Here is a 14,819-nt window from a genome sequence, read left to right as displayed (position 1 = left end):
TTGAGAGTTGACGGTTTAGTAATCAAGCAGGTTGGTGCATTTGGAGGTAAATGATAAATTTGATCCCTTATGTTTTGAGAGTATGATCAAAATAGTCCCTAAGGTATGTCTTTGGTCTTTTAAGTTTGTCAAAAGTTAACTTTTAGGCCCATTGATCCATAGATACCAAAAAAAATTCACTCTTTTTGGAATTTTGGAGTTGGAGTTGTGTTTGATCATAGTTTTTGAAATTGTAGTTTTTAGTGAAATGTAGTTGTAAAAAAGTGAAAAAAGTAAATTTTTTTTGAAAAACAAGTTTTTTGAGTTTTTGATATTTCGGAATACAACTTTAAGTTGTATTCGGAATTCTCATGGCCAAACGCTGATTTCGGAAAATAGTGAAAATTTTTCGAAATAAAGTGAATAATTCGTATGGCCAAACGGGAGCTTAGTATAATTAAATTTTAACGAACTTTATTGGTTAGATTTGATGAGAACTATGACTTTTTTTTTCCCGTAATTTGGTGTTGCCTCAAAGGAGGAGGGGGGGGTTAAGTGGGTTTTCGTGTCTTGCAGGGCTTGCTTTGGCCTTACAACGTTGGCATTTTTTGGCGGATGGTATAGTTTTGTGTTGCAATTTTTAGGAGTTGGTGAGACTTTTCTAGTGTTTTTGATTAAATCTTTTTGTTCCCACAGTTCCCGTCAAATGATAGAGTTTGTTATATTTGACGAGGCCAAAAGCGTCAATTTTTGACAAATTTAAAGGACTAAAATTGTTCAGAACGTACTTTAGGGACTATTTTGAAGCTACACCCAAATATAAGAGACCAATTAATAGAGTGGAGGAGAATAGAGTCAGATTCAGAAGAAATTTTGGGAGCAACATCTTCCATTTCAACACATTAGTAAAGAAGCACTTGCTTCTTCTTCTTTACTGTTGAATTCTCCATAGTTAACACAGCAGAGAGAGACTTTTATTTGTGTGTGGGGTGGGGGTGGGTGGGGGGGGGGGGGGTTTAAGGTTTATGCCAGCATCTGATGGTTTAGTAAGACAAAATGACAATAATGATGCCTTATGTTTGAAAGTAAGTTCAAAATAGTCCCTTAAGTATGCACCAAAATACTTTTAGTCTCTGTCAAATATTAACGTGTCTGTTAGATTGGGAACAGTTGAACAAAAAAAAAAGATTTGACCATAAATATCAATAAAGTCCAATCCAATCCTAAACTATGAAACACAAGAAAATGCACTAGACAATGTCGTTTAGTTTGAAGACAAGCTATGCTGGGATTAGTTATGTTGAGAACTGGGATTAGTTATCCTGGTATTATTTCTTGTTGATTGTTTGGTTTGTTGTATTAAAAGTAACATGCATTGCATGATTTCTAAGAAAAAGTTGTGTGTTTGCAAAATACCCTTCATCTTATTCAGTAGAAAAAAGGTTTGAGAGACCTCAACGCTATTTATGTCATCTTCATTGTTTTATTTTGGGATAACTAATCTTGAGATTGTTATTTCACCCCTCTGTCAGGATTAACTTATCCCAAAGAATATTTGTAATCCAGGCAGAGGGTGGAACAAAAATACTAAATTTTTATTCAAAGACTATTTACCCTTATCCATCGTACCAAACAACCCTGGGATGATTTTGGGTCTACTATCATACATTAGGGGCTATTTTGTGAGTAACATCTTCCATCTCAGCTCAGTAGTAGAGAACACTTGCTGTTTCTTCTTTACTGTTTCCTTTTCCATCTTAACGCAGTAGCAGAGTGTGTAAGAGTAGGAGATTGCTATGAGTTATTTTAGGAGGCGGGTTAGCGCGAGAAACCCGCCTCCTAAAATATGGGAGTGGGTTTTTTTTTTTTTTTTTTTGTGAAATTGGGTTACTTGAATTAATTTGGGGATTTCCGTCAAATGAAGGGTAAATTTGTGAACTTTCATAACGGTAGAGACATAAATGATCCAAAATTGTAACGAAGGATATTTTTAGACATTAAAACAAGTAGAGGGATATTTTTGATCCTTTTTGCACAAATGTCCCCGTATCGGGGTCGTCTTTAATTTTTGCCTCTCAAATTTGTGGTTTTTTATTTTTGTCCTTCCGCACTTTTGGCACGACATAACTTAGCTTTTGCTCGTGAAAGTTTATGTTTAGCTTCGGCATATGTATCATAACATCCCACAAGAGCCAGACAAGACAAAAATTTCAACACTTAACATAATCTGAAAAATTGCATAAGTTTAGATTTCGATCGACAAAGTTTACATTTAGCTTCGATATATGTATCATAACAATCACACAAGTTATGCCGAAAAATGCAAAATTTTCAACGCTCAACATAATATGAAAATACTCCAACTTATGCCGCATAACTAATTCTTATAGAACTTGTTTCGAGCGAGGCAAAAGTTCAGTTTCCGAAGATAAAAATATTACAGAACTTATGCTGGGTGAAACAGATTTGTATATTTTCATTAAATAAGCAGAAAGGGCATTTACTAAAGCCACAAGTATGAGAAGGGGAGGGGGGAGTGTGTCACAGCCAAGCTTAGGAGGAAAGTCCACATCGGTAATGTCACACCCCAGTTTTACTAGGGTGTGATGGGCACCCGACCCCACATTCGGAGCCGAGCGAACCCACTGACTCTTATTACAAACATAATCTCTCGATTTCTTAGTCAAATGAAAATGACAAATACAACAAATACTTTCAGAACTATTCTTTTTACTGTACTCAAGTCAACCGGAATCTATAATCATATGGAACTTATTATACAATACAGGGCGACAAATCGGCTGATGGAGCCGTTTACAAAACTGACATTCTATACCCACGACTTTGTCTGCAAAGTCTCTAACAAATAATTAGAAAACATAACACACGGATCGACTTCCTGGACTCCTTGGAGCAAATGGAGCTTGCCAACGCCTGTCCAAACATCTTCTATATTCTTACGTCAAGGGTGTACCTACGCGGCATGAAACGCGGCCCCGAAGAAAAGGGGTCAAAATAATATTAGTATGTAAAGCATAAAACACAATAAATTTAATCGTAAAAGTCCGTAAATGTAATAGACGGAAACATATCAAAATCGAGGGTTTAAATATTTATCATAATCGAAACTTTAACAATAAACATAAGTAAGTAATACGAGAAAATGCGTTTATCTGATATCAAAATGCCTACTTTCGGATTTTAAGTGATGCAAATCGGAATACACGGGGCACGGGAACATGGTCGCCACCCCTCAAACACATACACATCTTCACGGTATACGCGGGAAACCGGACATATCATAACATAGACACGGTCCGGGAAACATATAATGAACACGGGAACCGGTCACGCCATAATCCGTGTACACGGAATAGACGGACATATACCACGGTGGCCCCGTTACTAGTATACCAGAACAGAACATACCAAAAATCGAAACCACCGACTCCGAGACGGACATATACCGGAACCGGAACGGACGTATCATTTATACACGGTAACCGGGGACGGACATATACAAACCGAACCGAACACCTCGTTTGGTTTATGTGTGGAACCTGTGTCGAACAAAGGGCTCGGCGAACCAAACGCACGATACATACCGGCCGGGGATCCGGCGAAGGAGATCATAACATGTGCACGAGCGAGTAGTAAGAAACTAAATGCGCGTAAATCGAAAATCGAATGATCGAACGTCTTGTCGAATATTCGTAATTAATCGGAATGCTTATATCGAAAGACTTATATCGAATATTTATGCCAATATTCTTGTATCAAAATATTTGTATCGAGGCCCAAAATACTTATGTCGAATAATTATATCAAAGTACTTATATCATAATACTTAAAGTAAAATACTTTATCGAAATATTTATACCTATTACTTTTGCATTTGTATCAAACCTAATATTCACATCGAATTGCGTACATCGGAATACTTATCCCAAAATATTCATATCAAAATACTTATAACGGTTACGGGAGTACTCATATCGTCTACTTTAGGAGTATTTATGCGAATGTCTACTCATAACATAATATCTATATCGGAATACGTATATCAAAATGCTTGTGTTAGAATATTTATATCAGAATACTTGTATCGGAACACTTATATTAGGATACTTATGTCGGGATTCTCACACCAAAATACTATTATCAGAACGCCTATGTCAGAATACTTGGATCAGAATGCTTATGCCAAAATTCTCATATCAAAATACTTATATCAAAATGCTTATAACGCCTTATGTCGGAATACATATATCGTTGACATATATCGAATCCTCGTAGTTGAGTACTTTTATGAAATACGTATATCAAAATATTCGTATCAAAATACTTGCATTCAAATGCTTATATCGAAAACCAAGATACTTATAACAAACTCGCAACGACAGCCAAAGGTTTCCATAAATTTTCGTACGGAAATAAGACAAATAGAACTATACAAATAGGTTTCGGGGATTGCGGGCCCACCTCGGGTCAAGTCGAAGTGGCATACGTAAATTTACGAACACCGAAATGGAGCCACACCGAAAGGTCTTAGGGTAGTTCGGTTCCTTTTATGAAAGTTTTGGGTGTTTAAGTTATTTTTCCAATAAAGTATAGAAAATCTAATTCAATTATATTGAATGAAAAAGGGCCAAATTACTCGGATTTCTAAGAGTAGAACCGTCCCCGAGACTTGTAATCAAGCCTATTACAACTAGACATGCAAAGAAAGAAGAGGTAAGCCTTACCTACCTTTTAAACAGAATTCAAGTTCCAAATTCTTCAAAATCTACAATTGGTCACAAATACCAAATATCAATTATCAAGCTTTAGGAATTTAATCTTAAGCCAATACTTGTCTGAAATTTGGGCGAAATCTCCTATACATATAACATCCCCAGATTTAACTCGATCCAAATATCAACAACCAAACCAACAACAATACCAATAACATCAACAATCGATTTGAAACGCATTCTAACATAAATTGTTTTCTTTTCCAAATAGTACTACAACTTCCATCCTAACTTCACACTTCCAAACCAATATCAATGTTTTCATATTCTTTTGCTAATCAAGATCATTCCAACGCAATTCGGAAGTATTTTATATCATTCTACAAATTATTTGCAAAATATACAAAAATTCCACCAAAGCCATAATTCATCCGAAACCTCCATTCTTCGACATAATTATTCATAACACGTTTTCATCTCCCAAATTCATTAACACAACCATAATTTGCACCTTAGCAATTCATTTTCATAATTACATAAGACTAGAATAAAATCATATAATTTCCTACAACCACTTAACAATAGATTCTCATGCCAACTTAAGCTATTCTTCTTCCATGTACATCACAAGGTCACAACAACACATTTAACAAGCTAAATAAAATTAATCCATCTTCCCGCCATAACAACATCACACACCACAACATGCACACACACACAAGTACACACCACACAAACACCTCCATATTTTCATTAATTTCCAATCACTATAACAATATAAATTTCCCATAGAAAAGAATACAATTCTTACCTTTTTCTCCAATTTCTTCACTTGCCACCCAAGTACTTTCTTGCCACAAAATTTATACCATGTTAAAGAGGGTCCCAAGCTTAGTAGTAATTCAAGAAGAAAGGAATTTTTTGGACCAAAGATTAAGGCTCCAAGATTTTTTTTTTTTTCTCTTGGCAATGCCTTCTCTCTCTCTCTCAAATTTTTTTCTTTCTTATTTCTTCAATTGGAGTGATGAATAATTCATCACCCCTTATATATATATATATATATATATATATATATATATATATATATATATATATATATATATATGTGTGTGTGTGTGTGTGTGTTCCTTATGAGCATGTAGAGGGGCACATGCCTCTCTCTAGAGATTTTATTTAAAACAAATGAAAAGATGACTTATTTGTCATCATTTTTCTTTTCTTTCTTTTTTCTCACATGACCAATATGGCCCTTTAACTTTCTTGAAACCTATGTGAAATTCATAATTTTACCATTTTTTCTCAATATTACCATTTTGCCCCTAGCCTTCCACATTATTTCCATGAACCATTTTGCAATTTCCCCTTCTTGCCCTTAACCTTTCACGGTATTTCCATACTAGTAATGTTCATAAACAACATTCATAACCACTTGTACATTAAAATAACTTTGGAAGATAGTTATTCCCTTAACTTTGTCACGACTTCCTTGAAATATCCGAACGTGCAAAATGTGGGATATAACAGGTAAAACACAAGAGGGATGCTGGGCATATAAGTAAGCATGTCTTACCTCTTAGTGATGCGTTTTAAAGCTGTGCCGGCCTAAGCCCAAAACAGACAATATCACTAGCGGGCTGGTTGTTACACAGGGGGAGGGGGGATTAAAGATCAGTGCGTTTGAAGGACAATTCGTGCAAAAACTTCTTTGATTTTTCCTGGAATTCCTTTTTGGAGTACAACTACTCTCCCTGTCCAATTCATTCACGTGAAGGGCTTCTAGGCCACGAGGGTCAAAATATTTAATTTTGATTATAAATTTAATTGTAGATTTTTGTAAATAAAATTTATATATTTAAAATTTATATAAAAACTTTAAAAATCAACTTAGATAATAATTTAATTTTTTTTAAAAGTTTAAGAAAATTGTCGTTAAACAAAAAATTATTAGACTTCTCAAACAATAACATCTTCACATAAAATAGGACGGAGGGGAAAAAAAATCATCAAATATTATAATGGAGCGATAAGTACTATTCATTCTTATGATAGAACTAATAAAGTTGTCTTTGTTATGCAGTTTATCTCTAAAGAGCGACTTTTCAATATGAATTCGAATTAGCCTACTCAAACAGAATACCGAACACTACATGGAAATCCAAAAAAGTATATATTAGAAAAGGTTAATTATTTGGTGTATTTGAAACTATACTACTCCATCAGTTTCAATTTACGTGATAAATTAGACTAAATACAAAATCTAATTAAACGAAAAAAGGACTTGACTTTTCCCCCTTTCATTCGATGTTTGCTATCTGTTTTGGAGCCCGACTAATTTGGAATTGTACTGAAAAGTCCCCTTTGAGAATAAAGGACTTCTTTTCAAATAGAATTTCATTTCTAGAACTCGAATCCGAAACTGTTGGTCAAGCCGGTCTACTTGACTCAGATTTAGGTAGATGAAATAGTTGCATTATGTTTCAAAATTTATCGTTAAGACCAAAAGAAATACTGTAGCTTTAACTGAGATTCTTTCAAACTTTATGTCGTAATCATCTAGATGAAGTACTTTTGCTTTGAAAATTCCTAATATTCCAATTTTGTCACTGAAAAATGCATTTTCCAGGTATTCTGTGTTGTCATGATATGTAGGAAAGGAACATCACACACACATGTAACCTCATGAAATAGGATTATGTATTCCTTTTATGTTGAAGTTTAATTGAATGATTGTCACGTTGAGCCAGTTTTATCCGTACATATTTTTAAGGATCTGATAGTATATATATATATATATATATATATATATTATTAGTATATATAAATTATATATAGTGAGAAGGGTACTTTTGAGCTACTTGATGTGTGAGAGGACATTTTTAAGCTATTTAACTAACATCAATGCATTTTTGTGCCAAAAGCAAAACAAACGACAAAAGTATCCTATTTTGAATAATCCATTGACATTTTTGACATGGTAAATGCCCAGAATATGATAACTCTCCAACATCATGCCAATGAGGGATGGTAATAGAAAGCCATATTCATTATAAATATAATCTTCCATATATCCTCAATCCAAACTTTTATGTTCGAACTCTTAGAATGAAATATTTATCAATATCAACAAGAAATATGGTGGGATAGTTGAGAACCTTCCAACCTTAGCTAGATATTGGATTCGAGCATTTAGAATTAAAAATGAATTGATAGTGAACGTTTTATATCTTTAACGGGCTACTTGATGGAAAATCATTCTTATTAATCGGGCTAGGGTATTTTAGAAACAGAATACCTAAAGGATTAACCCTTACTTAGCCAGTATACTAAAATTAGCAGATAGTTACACTAGAAGCTTGAAAGAGTTAAATAATCCAATGAACAAGATAAATATTACTCGTACTACATATAAACAGAGAAAGAATCACCATACAAAATAGTTGGCCAGAAAAAAAAAGGATATAAAGAAAAATAAAGCAAGATAAAGAATCATAAACTGATTTTGTCAATTATCTGAAAAAAGAAGATGGGAATTGATGCCCCAACCCCACTTCAATAAATAAAAAATAATGAAATAAAAAGACCACTTCAATTTCTCTCATTTACAACCATGTTCTTCTGTTGGTGCACACATTTAGGGGCATGTGGTAATGTTGCAATCCCGAATAATAGCTTGATCGTAACAGAAATAGATAGCACATATTGTGGCAGCTTCCAGATGCCATATTCTCTTGCACATAATTTGATAATTCACTTGAAGAATAATTAATTTTTTTTGAATCCCTTTATCCGCGAGGAGCTGAATAAGAAAAAACTCTCAAGGCCGGTCCTGTAGTAGAGATGGAATTAAAAAGCAATCATCAACTATAATTCCAAAAAGAACCAAACTCTAAACTAGTGACAAAACGTATAACTTGTACTCCTATAAATTTTTCCATTTTTCAACTCGATCCGATCAGTCCATTCATAAAGTTATCTTCTTGATCGATCATAAACATTTCTAGAACACTTCTTTATTATAAGTTTCACATAGATGCCAAGCTGGCATTCCTAATGCATCATCAATCATTTTCTCATGCCAACCATTTTTCATCTCTTTGTTCAATCTTCTAACAAATCCTTCTTTTCTCCCCTCACAATAATTCAATGACTTTACTATGGTCCTTGTATCCTTGCTCTTCCAACACCTCCTGCCTAAAGCCACTGACTCGACTAGTTCAGATTCTGACGTAACACGTCCGGATGAACTAGCCAAATTAGTAATATAATCAATCATGCCATTTACAAGATTAGACGGGGCGTTACCTTGACCATCCCATAGCCATATACGTGCCATACCTTTTTGCAACGCCAAAAACATGTCATGCTTATAATTTGAACCTTCCAATATTGAAGGACTTATATGTAGAACAAACTCATCGTCATGTTGAGACGACTTGATGATGATTGGACGAGTCAAATTCCGACTAGATAGCTGGAGGCTGACATGTTTGACTTGCTTCTTGATATGAGGTTGGTAAGAGTCCTGATGATCACTCATAGGATAAAGAATATTTTCAACAAATTTACTAGTCTTCAAGATTAAACGTGTGGCCTCATCGTTCGACACAAAAAAGAGATTGAAACGCTTACTTGCAAATGTACTTTGATCATTGGTTTCATTGACAATGGTTATGGCAAAACCTTTGGAGGCTTCATAACTTGCCCATAAGGAGACGACTCCTACAAAAATGATCAAAACAAGCCTAAGGATTACAATTGCATTTGAAGAGGTGAATTCGTAGTCATTTTCAACTGAATTTGTGGTGATTGTTTGTATGAGAGGTTGAAGGAGATGTTGGTTCTTCTCTTCCATATATGAAGAGAACAAAAAAAGATGAAATATAAAAGATTAGTGTAGAAAGAACAAGAAGTTGGAAAATAGTAGAACAATAGAAGGGAACATCATGTATATTAGAGCCACAATGAGTGGCTACTAACAGATAAAGGGTCCCTTTTATCAACTTCCTTTTTCTTTTCAAAATATTCTACTTCTTGAGTATAAATTAGGAGTTAGGAGTTTAACTATATATTTTCAGTGCAAAAATATTTGTATGCCTATTTTTGTTAAATATAAATATGGAGAATCATCCATAATAAGTAAAGAGAATGATAGCTTTAAATGAGATATGTACCATATTATAACACGTTAAAATATACTGATATAAATTTAATCCGATTAGGAGACTCGTGATATTAAAATAATTGAACGGCATAATTATGACATTTATAAATACTAACACGACATTGTGAGTTGTACGCAACATCAAGTTATGTCATGCCATGTTGGCATGTTGTATTTATTTTCTTTTTTCATTCATCTAATCTCTATAGCTTTTTGTCCTGTTCTTTTTTCTCCAAAGTTTCCCCCTTCTACCTCGTGTAATCATTGGTTTTTTTTTTGTCGTTCAATGAGACGATAAAAATATACTTATATTAACTAGCACTATGCAAACTTGACTCAAGGTTATAAGACAACTAACATAGTTCCCTCTATCTCTTTCAAAATTATGACACTTATTAGTGAAGTATAATATTTTTTGTGTTACCACTAATTTACACATATATCAAATCATAAAAATATTATTTATACATTTTTGTAGCTTCTAAATAATAAGCTATAATTCACATTAAAAATTAAATGTGTATATATGTTAACCTTCATATTTTAGATGTTAATCATTCTTTATAGAACAAAAAAGTACGTCATGCCTCGTGCCAAACTCTACCATGAATGACAACTACACAGTAGCTATCAAAAGTTGTGATTGAATGAATAAGATTTCTTCACTCTTAATTAGAGATTTAAAAGGAAAAAAGAAAAGAAAAGAGTTCTTTAAAACAATATTATTTTTTCAACAAAAAAAACAATATCTTTATTAGGAAAAGAATGTATTTAAAAAGAAAAAGGACGTTTATAAAAGAGCATTTTTGACCCAATTAGGTAACAATAGAAGCATTTTTGGATCAAACTATTAACGGCAAGGACATTTTTTTAAACAAACTGTTAATGCAGGACAGTTTTGTTCAATTTTACATAATTTAAGGACATTTTTGGCCCTTTTATGTATTTAAAATAAACAATAACATACAATACGTAACAACTATGTAACAAAATGTAAAGGAGGAAAAAGCATAAAAGAAAACGGAGAAGAAAGCAGGAAAGGTGAAAAAAACTGCGTTTAATTAACACCCTTGGCCAGGGGCGGATTTAGAGTTTGCCGAGGGTGTTCACCCGAACACCCTCGTAAAAATATATATATATATATATTTTTGGGTATGTACATATATTAAGTTTTGAATACCTAAACAAATGCAAAAGGTTAGCTGAAGTGGTTTAGGATGTTCGAAATTGTCTCTATCATCCTTGGTTTGATTCCCAGAGAAAACATGATTTTTTATATTAGTTTGTAACATGATTTTTTATATTAGTTTGTTGTTTTTTCCGAATTCCTGAGTGAAAATTCTGAATCCGCTAATTATACTCTATGTCAGCAGCTGATGGAGAATGTGAAAACCTCATCAGCTATCTTCCAGAAAGAAATACATCTGCACCATCCCCTATTTCACGCCGTCCAAGGCGTTCGACATAGAAAACTACACGTCATTCTCACTACTGTAAGTAACTAGTTGTAAGATGCCCGGGCTTAGCTCAAGATATAATAATAATAATATATAACTTTTTATCAATAAATATAATTTATACCACATTTGTACGTGAAATAATTAATTTAATGTAATTACGGTTAATCCAATCTTATTGATAAGTTTTTATAATTATTAAAGTTTTTTAAGTCATATAATTGAATAATTTTTAAAGAAAAAGTTATTTATGAGAAAGCAAGTTTGGTAGGAAAATTAGCAAATATCAAAGGGATGCAAATGATTCAATATTCTATAAACATGATAAAGTATGTTTATTACAATTTGGCAAGATTATAAAATGAAAAATATTTTTGTATTTTTATAATTTTGTGAGATTGAGATTTTTAATTATAGATAGAAATAGATTTCTTTGGGTATTTATTAATTTTCACTCATTTATTTTGTGTGTCGAGGCTTTATGCTAGTTAAATGGGGGTGTTAACTTTATTTTTAGATGAAATTCAGGAAATAACAAAAATAATTTGATGAACTTCAAGAATAATCGCATATTGACTAATAATGATACCTTCATTTTCAACGATATACAAGACCATTCACTAATTTTACTTCTCGGATTTGTAAGTACATGTGATTTCACTAAAGAACAAAACTTTAGAGGTTTAAAATAAATAGAGAGAAAAATAGGGAGAGAAAAATATGACATGAGATGCATGTTTAAATGTAAAATAAGACTTAATAAATGCTTTAATTGAAAATAAAATTGGGTTCCAAAGTTACCTAAATTTTACGGGTCTAAGGAAAAATTAATAATGTAAAAGGTACTTAATGTCTTAATCTGATTTAAATTATATGGTGTTCTTAACTTGGGCACACCCTTAAATAAATTACTCAGCCCGAAAAGTAAAAAGTTTTTTTCTCTAAATTATCTATAATTAAATACTATCAATCAATCTAATATGATTTCTTGATTATGTAAAAATTATATAAATAAGGGTAAATCTTGAAAAAAGAATCTTGCTTGATTATATAAAAGAATATTTATTTCAAACTAAATATAAAAACTAAAACCATCATATATTATGGATCAAATGATTAATCTAATAAGCGGCAAGAAGAGATTTTTTAAAAAAAGTTACACAACGCAACCAATTATAAAACCAGTATGGTGAGCACTATTATGTATAAATATTTTCCTTGTCGTAAGATCTTTAAATTTTACTCAAGTGAATAGAGTTTATAAGAAATACAACTTATTTTATAAGGTAAATCTCATAGTTATTTCTTTAAATAAATGAGTTTGGACTTATGAATTTCTTTTAAAAAGTGGGCTTAAGATGTAAAATTCATCAGTCTAATAGAGATAAAGAAAATTTTAATGACAAAGTAAACAAAGCATAAAAATATTTATAAAAGTTGATATATTTGTTGTATATATAATTATAAAAATTGTGTATATTGTTTTATTGGGTTGACTTGATTTCTTCTTCGATTTTTTTTAATAAAACGAAACCAAACCAAATATTATCGATTTTTTAAAATTTAAAATCAAATCAAAACCAAAACAACTATCTATTTATTTAATCGGTTTGATTCAATTTACGATTTGGATCAATTTTTAACCAAACCGTGAACACCCCTATCGACTTATAGTTTATCCCTCAATTTTAACCTCCTACTATCACGTGCAATTTCCTTCTTGGAAGAAGCTTTAGGCCTTTTTTATTAAAAATTTTTATTGTAGAAGTTTGCTTCATATGTTGGAAAAAAAAAATCATAAAGGCAAGTAAAGTTTTACTTGATATTGTTTTTATAAAAACATAAACAAAGAAGAAAAGACCATGAAATGAAACCGATTAAAACAAATAGATAGCGGATAATGGTTTGGCCGTCCACGTAGTTTATGTTTGGACTATGTCGCGTTAAGCAACTATTTGCGTCTAATTTTTTAAAGTTACACAGGACACCAATTATATATAAAAGCCCATGTGAAAGTATCAGAAATGAATTAGGACAAAAATGAAAAAAATGCAAGGAAATGTAAGCAGCCACGGGTAACACCCTTATTCGATGCTATGAGGATGTGAGGACGACAAAAACTTCACATCCTCACTTATATATAATATAATAGTAATGAGCATGAATGACTATATTATCAATTAAAAAGGTAGATGGGGTTATTATGTTCTAATTGATAAAAATAAAATGAGAATAAGAAAAAGAGTTATTTCCCATTTTTTATTAGTTAAAGAGATTTAAAAAGGAAAAAAAAAAAAAGGAGTTCTTCAAAACAATATTTTTTTAGGAAAAGAAAGTATTCAAAAAGAAAAAAGAAAATATTTATTAGGAAAAGAGCATTGTTGACCCAGTTAGATAACAATAGAGGCATTTTTGGATCAAACTATTAATGGCAGAGACATTTTTGAACCAAACTATTAACGGAGGGCATTTTTGTTTAATTTTACATAGTGTAAGAACATTTTTGGCCCTTTTCCCGAATTTAAAATAACAATACCATTGTGTTTGTGATTTAAAGACACTTGTCGAATTTTCTTTTTAATTGTGGGATGAAATTTCTAATTTTCTGCGACTCTATTATATTAAGGTAAAATGCTCAAAATGTAATGCTAATTTCGTGCTGCCAAAATTCTTTCTTCTTTATCAGATCTCTGTTCGTATTGAACCTAAACATTTGGTTCTGGATACACCTTTGCACGTGATGGGTGAGTTTGATGTACCACTGTGGATGCCAAGGTTCATTCCTTTGCCAGAAGGTAAGACCCAATGATAGAGGCGGAGCCAGAATTTGAAGCTTGTGGGTTCGAGATTTTAATTTTTTAAAGTTATTAGGTTCTAAATTAATAATTTGTACATATTTGACAACAAGTTTAATACAAATATATTGTTCGGAACAAAGCTACTAGATTCGGCAGAACCTACGCCCGAAAGGCTAGCTCCGCCCTGCCAAATGGGTTCTTCAAGTCAAAATTCAGGGCAAATGAAGAGAACACTTTCAAGAACATCCATAATTGATATGATCCTAAATGGCACAAATGGCACAAGGATGCTTAGAAGTTCGTGGGACATTTGGATGATAGCATGGGAAGAGATTGTGGAGGCGTCTACACCTAGTGACTAAAAGTGCAAATGGCTAAAAGTGCAAATTGTGGCTATAAGATGAAAATCATGGCCAAGATCCCAATTCAAGGCTAGGGATGTAATTTGGCCTACAATTGCAAGATAATTGATGTTTAGGAGATGAAGATCCCATGTTGGCCTGTTTTCACAAAGAGCCACTTTAGGGCCTTTGTTGTAAGAGATTTTAGTATAAACAAGACACTTAGTCTTTCATTTCTTCCTAGCTTATGCATTATGAGAAGATGAATACTCTTGTTGAGTAATAGTTTGTTTAGCTAGGTAGCTATAGTTTTAGTGATAGACAATAGTGGATTCCATTGTTGGCTTATG

General features: G+C 32.5%; 1 protein-coding gene across 1 annotated transcript; it reads right to left on the bottom strand.

Annotated features, from left to right (window-relative positions):
* Nucleotides 1-8,094: 8,094 nt before the first annotated feature.
* LOC132054781 (uncharacterized) lies at nucleotides 8,095-9,620 on the bottom strand. The gene has a single exon (XM_059446754.1). It carries the CDS (start codon nucleotides 9,562-9,564, stop codon nucleotides 8,710-8,712), a length of 855 nt encoding a protein of 284 aa, XP_059302737.1. The 5' UTR covers nucleotides 9,565-9,620; the 3' UTR covers nucleotides 8,095-8,709.
* Between the last annotated feature and the right edge of the window lie 5,199 nt (nucleotides 9,621-14,819).

Source organism: Lycium ferocissimum, chromosome 4, assembly GCF_029784015.1.
Source record: "Lycium ferocissimum isolate CSIRO_LF1 chromosome 4, AGI_CSIRO_Lferr_CH_V1, whole genome shotgun sequence".
Classification (NCBI taxonomy): Eukaryota; Viridiplantae; Streptophyta; class Magnoliopsida; order Solanales; family Solanaceae; genus Lycium; species Lycium ferocissimum.
The sequence above is the reverse complement of the archived record's forward strand: the minus strand, read 5'-3'. Positions and strand labels throughout refer to the sequence as shown.

What these genes read in the sequence shown, in the direction of transcription:
- LOC132054781 (XM_059446754.1), bottom strand. Translation starts at nt 9,564, where the DNA reads ATGGAAGAGAAGAACCAACATCTCCTTCAACCTCTCATACAAACAATC.